Source organism: Excalfactoria chinensis, chromosome 3 (genome assembly GCF_039878825.1).
Source record: "Excalfactoria chinensis isolate bCotChi1 chromosome 3, bCotChi1.hap2, whole genome shotgun sequence".
NCBI classification, from domain to species: domain Eukaryota; kingdom Metazoa; phylum Chordata; class Aves; order Galliformes; family Phasianidae; genus Excalfactoria; species Excalfactoria chinensis.
In genome coordinates this window covers 73,180,068-73,189,476 of record NC_092827.1, presented here as the reverse complement: position 1 = coordinate 73,189,476, position 9,409 = coordinate 73,180,068, and the positions used below count along the sequence as shown (strand labels likewise).

The 9,409-nt window shown below is 40.1% G+C and overlaps 1 protein-coding gene across 2 annotated transcripts in view; it reads right to left on the bottom strand.

Moving 5' to 3' along the window:
- Positions 1-2,132: 2,132 nt before the first annotated feature.
- Positions 2,133-9,409, bottom strand: part of CNST (consortin, connexin sorting protein) — a 46,149-nt gene continuing 38,872 nt past the window's right edge. For both annotated transcript variants that reach the window (XM_072332487.1, XM_072332485.1), the window contains 2 exons: positions 8,079-8,214; positions 2,133-6,422 (listed from right to left, as the gene is read on the bottom strand). In XM_072332487.1, the coding sequence (XP_072188588.1) occupies positions 6,217-6,422; positions 8,079-8,214 (342 nt within the window). In that variant the 3' untranslated portion in view covers positions 2,133-6,216. The remainder of the gene's footprint in view (positions 6,423-8,078; positions 8,215-9,409) is intronic.

Sequence of the window (9,409 nt, the reverse complement as noted above, 5' to 3'; positions counted from 1 at the left end):
TGTTTTGTTTCTTGCTGCTGTATGACCTTGTGCAGACTACTGAAATGCTCCTAGAGAGTCCTGCAAAGAATCCAGTGATATTTTAACGATTACTTTCCCTGTTTCCTCTTTTCTAACTTCATTGAACTGTTGTGGCTATTTATTTATTTATTTATTTATTTATTTATTTATTTTCTTCTATAAAATCTGGTTGGAAAACCAACCAACCAAACAAACAGACTCATCTGAGCTGGAAGGGGCTGTAGGGACCCTTAGTGTCAGCCATCTTGTCCAACTTCCCTGCAATGAACAGGGCCACCTACAGCTACATCATGTTGTTCAGAGCCCCATCCAGCCTGACCTGGTGTATCTTCAAGTACTGGGCATTCACCACCTCTCTGGGCAACCTTTACCAGTGCCTCACCATCCTTATTGTAAAAATCTTGTTCCTTATGACAAATCTAAATCTCCCCTCATTTAGTTTGAATTCCCTTTGTCCTGTCACAACAGACCCTGCTAAGAGTCCGTCCCCTTCTTTCTTATAGCTCCCCCATTACTGATAAGCATAATTATAGGAAATATTTCTCACCCTTTATCATTTTTTAAATCTTCTTACATTAAAGGTCTTTATTATACTCTTTCTGCAGCCATTCACCTATAATACGCCTCCTTTACCTTTGTACAACCTTGAGAAATTGTTTCCCCTTAATCATTAACTTCTATTTATTACCTCAGAACTTTGATTAATCATTAGGAATTCTCAGTGTATGGCTTTAAAAAAACAACAACAATTCTCTCCTTTCAAATCATCTCTTACCTCCTACCTACTGCAAACATGCTGGAGCGACATCGCTAACTTCTATGATGGTAGATGCTGACATTCTGTCTAGCTGAAGTTTACTGCTTGGATCCTTAGTGATTCCAATCTTTTGCTCTCTTCTTTCCAGTGCATCCTTTCTAGAGTGCACTGAATTGAGCTATCTCAGAAAAGCAATGTGAAAGTCTCCTTGATGCTCCCACAGCCCCAAAGGACTCCTGCGTCTGGATTCCGAGTGCAATCCTGCAGTCATCACCACTCCTGATGCAGAATACATACTGAGCAGCTCAGTGGGGCCCTGTAGGAAACACTGTATTGCTTCCCTGGATCAGGAAGTAGACATGACTTTGAAATTTTGGGTGTACTTCAGTACAGACTCTATTTTTTTTCTCAGCCATCACTGAGCAACTCTCTAAAACAAAGCAGGCATCTACTGGTGATGACATTTTTTGTACAGTGCTGAATACAGTGAACCCTAGGCTCACATTAAGCCAGACAATTACCATGCCATTTAATCCAAAGCAATGAAAAACACTAATTATAAAGAGGTCGAAAGAAGTAACATCTAAAAAACATCTGATGCTTCTTTTTTTTTATGCTTAAAAAACCAAACATTAATATATTTCTTTAAGCTAAATGAAGTTCATTCTTTAAGCCACTTTGGGTAGCTACACATGATGTCACCTCACAAGTTCCAATGAATTTCTACAAAAATCTCTTTTCTTTTTTCACATTATAACTGTCCCTCTTTCTGGCACTGAAGAACAATTTGAAAATACAAAACGCAAGGATAACAAAACCAAAAGAACATGAATAAAAGTGAAGCATTTCTTCTTAGGATTTTACTACATTTTCAGCCAGTCTAAGATTCTGAGTGGCCTCATTTGGTGGTGTTGAGGGATGGGGATGCTGCACGCTGCAAACAGGAGGTGGCTGGCTTGGGTCAGGTTGGAGTCAGTTTAGTTTACTTGAACTCAAAGAGCAGACCGGGTTGTGATAACTAAGCAGGTCACCTGCCCCAGCATTTCTGAAACTTACCATCCAACATCTTCTTTTAGAGCAGAGGCTGGGTTTTCAGTTAGCTAATAAAAGTGAGCCAACCAACCAACTCAAGAAACTTACATCACACTAAAATCCAAACCAAACCTCATGCATTTTATCCTCATCTATTCTCCTGGTTTGGGTTTGATCATGAAATTCTCTTTGGAGATGTTGCTCATTTACTTAATTTCACAGAACATCTTCTCAGTCTTTTCATACATTTAGAAATCACAGTACCCAGAAAGGTTCATATATTTTCTTTGGGACACTTTTTATTTTATTTTATTTTATTTTTGCTACAGTATTTAAATTACAAGCTTGGGTGATGGTTTCAAACACAATTATTTACTCCTTTTGCTAAATTTGTTACAAATTGTTATAGTCCTTTCAGATGATCTCGGTTTTACATTATGGTACAAAATAGGCAAACATATTTTCCTGGGAGGGTAGCATCCCCTTTGGTTATCAAGTGCAATCACACAAGAATATGGACTTCTGACCTACTCCATTCATTTGATATTTCAAGCTTGCCCTTTACCCACAGAAATTCTTAAACAAGTTTCCATTTGGTCACTCTGCTCCCCACAGTGTGCCACCAGCATTTTCCAAGTATGAAAGCAAAATAGTAGAAAAACATTTTAAAACATGAGCCCTGTCTAGATTGCAAATCTCTGCTGGCATATCTCGGCTGTGGAAAATGCTTCCTCACTGACCCTGCTTGGAACCCGACTGTGGTACAGCACTGCTATGCTGCTTCACACTTCTTGGGGTGAGGGTGCTAATTATGCCATCAGAAAGCTCTTTTTGGCTCTGTGCATTGAGAGCCTTGTTGGTTGTGATCTATTGCAAGAACCTGTCTAAAATCATTACACTTGCAAGTGGTAGAAGTGCTGCTCTGCTACACAGAAGGCTCAAATCCCAGGAGTTGGATTCGATGATCTCTAAGGTCCCTTCCGACTCACACGATACTGTGATACTGTGTGATACACTGAGAGGATAAACTGGAAGATGGGGTTTCTGATGGAGTTCAGCAGGTGGTAAGTGGCCACAGCTTTCACATTTGAAGGTAAACCATCAACCTGACATCCAGTCGTCTTTCCAGAAATGAGTTTTAACTGCTATCATGTACTGAACTGTTCCCTGAATTTTCCTCTTGACTACAAATGGTTTTACAGTGGTCTGTTTCCCCTGCTGCCAAGCAGAACAACCATCCATCCAGTGCCAGGGAAGAAAAGAGTCAGCAAAAAACTTAAAGGCAATGGGTTTTACAATGCACAAAAGGGAAGGGAAAAGCCTCGACTCTTTTCTTCCTACTTATAACAGTCTTAGCCGTTGCTCAGCATTACTTGACCACAAACTCCTCAGATGAGGATAACTGTTCAAATCCCCTTTTAGCTTAGATTTCCCTGACCAAAGTTCTGACCAGTGGGGCCACCCAGGTGGAAGCAATGCCACCAGCAATCAAAAGGGAACAGAATACACAGGACAGCCAACACCTGGCCAACCTGTACACTTTCTGGATTTCAAACAAAGCACATTTTTTATGCTTGGTCACCCCAAGTCTGATAATGTAGTGCAGACCATGCAAACAGTACTGACAATTACGAGGCAAAGCGAGAATTAGTGCCATCATCTTCTCACAAAGGAATGCCAACAGAAATCAGATCCAGACTCAAGCACTTGGTTACAACAGCTTAAAAATGGAGCTTGAAAGCCCACGCGTGTGTGCCCCATATGCTCCCCCAGATCCTGAGAGATCCCACAGCAGTGGCACCTGGGCAGGGGCTGGGAGGCCGCAGAGATGCTCACACTGCAGCACAAATACAAGGCAGCTGGGTTACACAGAACACGTGGCCACTCACTCTTGCCCTGGTGTGTGCAGATGAAGTGATGCCCTACCTCTCCGTGATCTTCTCATTGGCAGTTCTGCTGATATTAGTGAGACTCTGCGCTGGGAACACAACACAAAGCTGCCATGCCAGGATTCAGACCACAATTTTTTCTCTGAACTGTTTATCAAAAATTGCTTTGACTTTAAATAGCTTTACCATTTTAAATAAAATAATCATTTTTAAATAGTTCTAATTAAACGAACCTAGAAGTAGAAGATCTTTGATCTTCATATCTGATATACCTTTGAATAAATAGTTCTATATATACCTCTTGATCTTTTTGGTGAGGAAGTGCACGAAAACTTAATCAGATTTTTAAGCTGAAATCAACAGTTGTCTTTTAGAAATAAACTTAATATCCTGAAACACTCAACGTGAAGTTACAGAAATGCAAAATATATTCTAACTACACAATCACTATAAATATATATTTTAAGTGAACGCATGCTTTTTTAATTCCTCTGTGAGCAAATTACCAAAAAAAGAAGAAAATTCAGATTTTCTTTAAAATAAAAACTAAATAAATACATAAACCAGGGCTTAAAATAATAAACTGAACCAGCCAGTAACTCTTTAAAATACAAAAGAATCTCTCCCTTTCTCCCCTCGATCAGTCCAGCTTTACGATGCTGTGAGGACAACCAGCAGAAACTACACCAAACTATTGCTCTTAAGCTTCATTCTGAAAACAAACGTTGTCATTAATTGGGGCATTTTAAATTTACCGTTTAATTAAGAGCTGCACACAAGGCTAAGGTATCAACTAAGTCTCAGCAGTGAGAGCTGGCAAAGAAACCATATATGCAGTTTGTTTCAGAAAAAATATGGTTTTAACTTTTGCTTTAAAATCCCGTTAAGTATAACAGAGCGTTAGGAACAATCAAGCTCGCTAGTAGAGAGACAACTGGCTTGTAAATGCCATAAAGCATGATTGTTTAATGTTAAAACTCTGAGCGATGCCTTGAGGATTTCACTCTGTAGTAGCATACAAAATAATCTCGACCTGAAGGTGCTTCAGTGTATATTAGTAAGCTGGAAACCATGGAGTGGAGTGAAGCGGGCCCCCTGAAAACTGCTGTTTCCTGGGGTGCAAAGGACTCGTCTCACACAAGGCCTGCAGCAGGGCCAGGCCAACAGGCTCTGTGCCAGGACAGCTGCTGTGTTCAGACCACAGCACAGACCAAGGGCCTACATTGCCAGTTCTGATGTTCACCGTCACTTCGGTATCTCTCTCATACACCACCCAGGAAGGGCTGAGCACCAGGCGATAGAAACAGCCATGAAAAATGACTCTTTTTACTGATTTAAATTTGTAGAGCTGGTAGAAAAAGAGAGCAGATTTTACAAGTCTCAGAACTGGAGGGCAAATAGATGCAAATGTGCTTTTATCTGCTGGAACAAGTGCTCTGGACTACCCAGAGGCTGTGGATCTGCAGCCTGAGTATCTGGCTGGCAGATCAGCTCCACTGTATGTTTAATACTCACTGGGTGAGAGGCTGCAGCCACACGGTCCAGCGATCCTGTGAGCTCCTCCAGGGTATAGGGAATCAGACACAAGCCCTAATTGCAATAACTATTCACAAAGGCAAGGATCATTATTCCCCATTTACGGAGGAGAAACCGAGGCACAAAGTGATTACTGTAAGTCAGTGACGTAGCTGGACAGAAATCCCAGCTAGCCTGACACCTACAACCAGGTGCTTTAAAATTGGCCAAAGCCAATCTGCTATTAACATGAATAATTTACCAAACATCTTGCTCCTTTTTCTGCATTAAGTGAGACCGATTATTTCTTTCTTATCCTCTTCCTTCTAAAACAGCCCGCAAACACTGGAAGTAAAATTCCAGGAAACACTGTGAAATCTGCCAGCAGATTTATCCTACGCATGATGTTCCCCATATGCTGTAAGGTGCGGGTTGGCCTGTTATCACTGAATGGGGGCTCCGTGAATGCTGCTGCACTCTTCTAACTCCATGTGAATTATTACATGGCTCACTGGGAGAATTAAAATGGAGAAAAATAGTAAGACTTAGAAGAAAAATAATGTTTTCATAAAACACAGACTTATTGCATGATAGCTGGAGGCAACACCTTTGCACAAACAGCTGTAAATCAGAGCTGTTCTTTAACTAAGCTTTCAGAGATTGCTTACACAATGTGTGGCAATGGGAGAGCATATAGAAGACAGTTCATTTTCTTCTTTCTTCTTCAGTTGCTCAAGCTGTTGAAAAGCTGCTTGTCTAATCTTAAAAGGATTTAGAGAATGACTTGTTATTCTCCCATACCACGCTGCTACGACTTAAGATGTGAACAGTTTGCCACCTGATTGCTAAAAGGGAATTTTTCTCAATTTCTAAGTAAAAGTGTAAGTACATCATCAAATGCACGTCACCTGCAGGTGGCAAGTGTTACAAAGAACTTGAAATCACAGGTTTTTTTAATAGCCTCCCCAGTTACCAGTGGTGTGCTGTCTCAGTCTATTTCAGCTACGAGAAGGCAATCCAGTGCTTAAGTTCTTCCATACGCTGCAATATCTGGCTATAATAGAAATCCATGTTGGCTGCAAATTCTCTACACACCGGGGATTCCATGTCACCGAAGGTGCAGTACAATGCAGTTCCTCCGATGCTAAGGAAAACGGTTGCTATGCACAGCAGGATCAGCAAAATACAGGAGCCACCAGCTACTTCATCTGTGAGCAGAAGAGAAGGTGAATAAGAGACCAGACAAAGCAACATGAATGTGTGTGCATCATAGTTTTATCAGTATTCTGTCTCATAACATCATGCGACAGACTGGGTGCAGAGGCACAGTGCATAGCAGAGCTGTTTCCTGGTTTCTCTAGCAGCCTCACATGAGTTCTGACTCTCCAAGAGGAAGATACACTGGGATGCACTGCATTACCCAGGAGCCCCCATGTGATTTTTTATTCTGGGTGATGGGGGAAGAGCTCTCTCATCTTTTCTGGGAGACAAGCCACGAAGAGCCTGCTGACAAAGACTCAGACTGGCCCTCTCTCCTCCGGTTTTATTTTTGGTTCATTTTCATTAATTACTCTTAGTTATTCTGTATTAATTCACATTCCTTCTAGTAAATCTCCACAGTTGTTTTTCCTTCTTCATTTTCCCCACTCTTTTTCCCAAGGGGAGGGAAGGTGTTGCATGATTAACTCTTCAAACTGCAACAGTATGAGCAAACCCGAGATTCATTTCAGAAACCTAAATAACTACATAGTGCATTTTCTGCAACCCTTGTCCCTGTCCTTGCTGGTATCTCTTGTGGAGTCAATCCACACTGAAGTATAACAGATTTGAATGACAGAATGTTGCACATGGAAATACCTGAAATGAAACGAAAGCTTTGAAAGTAAAACAGATGTAAATGTTCTTCCTTCACTTGTACTGCCACTGACTGGTAAGATGAACTGCTTATATTTACTCTCACATCCTGACTGTAAGGGTGGAGCCAAAACCTTCAAAGAAGCCTGCTGTGAAGGGTTAGTTTACATCGCTGTTATCTGTGATAACTCTTTGCAAGACTCTTTATAGCAATGAGGATGCTGCAGCTGTGTTGCTGTACCCTCACTACTTTTCCTTGACAGGCTGTTTTGCGTGAACAACACCTGCCTTTTCTGTCAGATTGAAGAGGCTCTAAGAAAATTTCTGAGCCTCTTTCACCCATCAGGTGGGGAAAAGGGGGAAAAAATCGATGCTTTTTCTTTTTTTCTTTTTTTTTTTTTTAAATTTGATTTAAAATGATAATAATAAAAAAAATCAGCTTCCCTTCTGAATCACTAAATCCACGCAAAAACAAAAATAATATTGAAAAAGGTAACTACTGAAATTGTACTTAAAATAGAATTTGTTTCTAAATATTTACGAGAAAAATAAACGTGACAAGCTCCTTTTTGGCAGCAGATGGATTTTCCATTCGGTGTGTGAGACTTGTCATGAAGTGTTGAAATTCTGCTCAGTTTCTCTAGCAGACTGTACTGAAGTATTATGAAACTACTCCAGCACTGCAGAACAGAAATGGGCTTTAGTTAAAACGATCCTAGGGCAAAACAGTAAAGTATTGAAGGCTTTTGCAATCTAGTGCTGTCAAAAAAGAAATAAACAATGAAGAAATGAAAGCAAAATACTAAATCTCTGAGCCTGAAATGACTTGAGAGACCACAAATGACTAGAGGGCCTCAGCTATTAGAGACCACTGAAACTTGATAACCTTTTCTCATTTCAACTTTAAAAAAAGCAAGGTGCAACGTGCAGTGAACATTCACTTAGAACCAAAAATTCAACATCATTTGCACCCTGAGAGCACAAACTATGAGCTAATAGTATTAGAATACCTTGATCAAAAGTGTCTTCCATTTCTTGGAACCGGACTCTTCTCTTTGTTTGCCTTTGATGGACTTGGGCAACTGTTTTTCCATCCCTGTCATCTCTCTTCTTTAGTATAGACACCAACCCTTCGGCTGGGGCAATCTATCAGGAAAGATTACCAAAAAGCATTTGACAGTGATTAGCACAACAGATGTGAGAAATTAAAGCATAAGATCTTCTTAACAAAGGCTTTGAGGAGTAAATGAGAGGAACAGAAAACAAATGGCTTCTACTCTGCTTTTCTTAAACTCTCTTCTTGAACAAAGCAATTTCACAGCATGAAGGAAAGCTGCAGTATCATTCTGCTGTCCAAAAGGTGACTAAGATGTCAGTGTTTGCTTTTGGTCACTATCAAAGTTAAGCATGCAATGAATACCTAGTGTGATCTAAACTATACATCAGCTCCTTCATAAGCTCATGTCCTTAAATCATGTGGGTTGGGGCGGTGGGCTCCAGTCAAAACCACTGTCAACAGAGGACAGTAAGAGGTCAAAGACACCACAGCTGCCTTTTCAAAGACATAATCCTGCAGAGCCTATCAAATACTTACTGTGAGATTAATTTTTCAGCATTGTGATTGGTTCCCCAAGGGAGAAAACAGGCTAAAACACCAGGGGAAAAAGAAATCTTTGTGCTTCTGGATAAGTGTCAGCTCCATATTGTTATAAGCTCTCTGGATAAAGCACCAGTTCAAAAATGCTTCCCTGCAGTGATACATTCAATAAGTCAATAACTGTCCTGTCCTACGTCATTTGATTTAGCTTCAGTAGTACATACTTTTCTTCCCACAAAGCCATATTAAGATGTTAGATCAAGGAGTTCACAATATCCTAATGGTTATAGGAAGAAAAATAGGAGAAATATTAGAATAAAAATGCATAGCAGAGAATTAAGAATGCTGTAATTAACTGGCGCTGTGAAGGTCCTCAGCCAAACAAATTAGTACTGATTACCCTGTGTGTTTGACTCTCCAAATGAATCACAACGGTTACTATTTTCCTCAGCAAAACTTCCATCGGTTAAAAATATAAACCAAACCACCTTTCTCTGTAAAACTGTTTGTGTACAGAAAGTAATTTTTTCCTAATTATTGATCAGAAAATGTTTTCCCTTGTTATGGCAAATATACCACGCAGCTGGATCCTTACAAACAAAAGTACCAGCCAATTTTCTGAAGTCAAAGAAAAGAGAAACAGAAAAGGAAACACTTTGAGTTGAAACAGCAAAGCAAGGGACAACATTAATACAAAGGTACCAACTATAGGTACAGAACTATACATATTGCATTCAACTACCC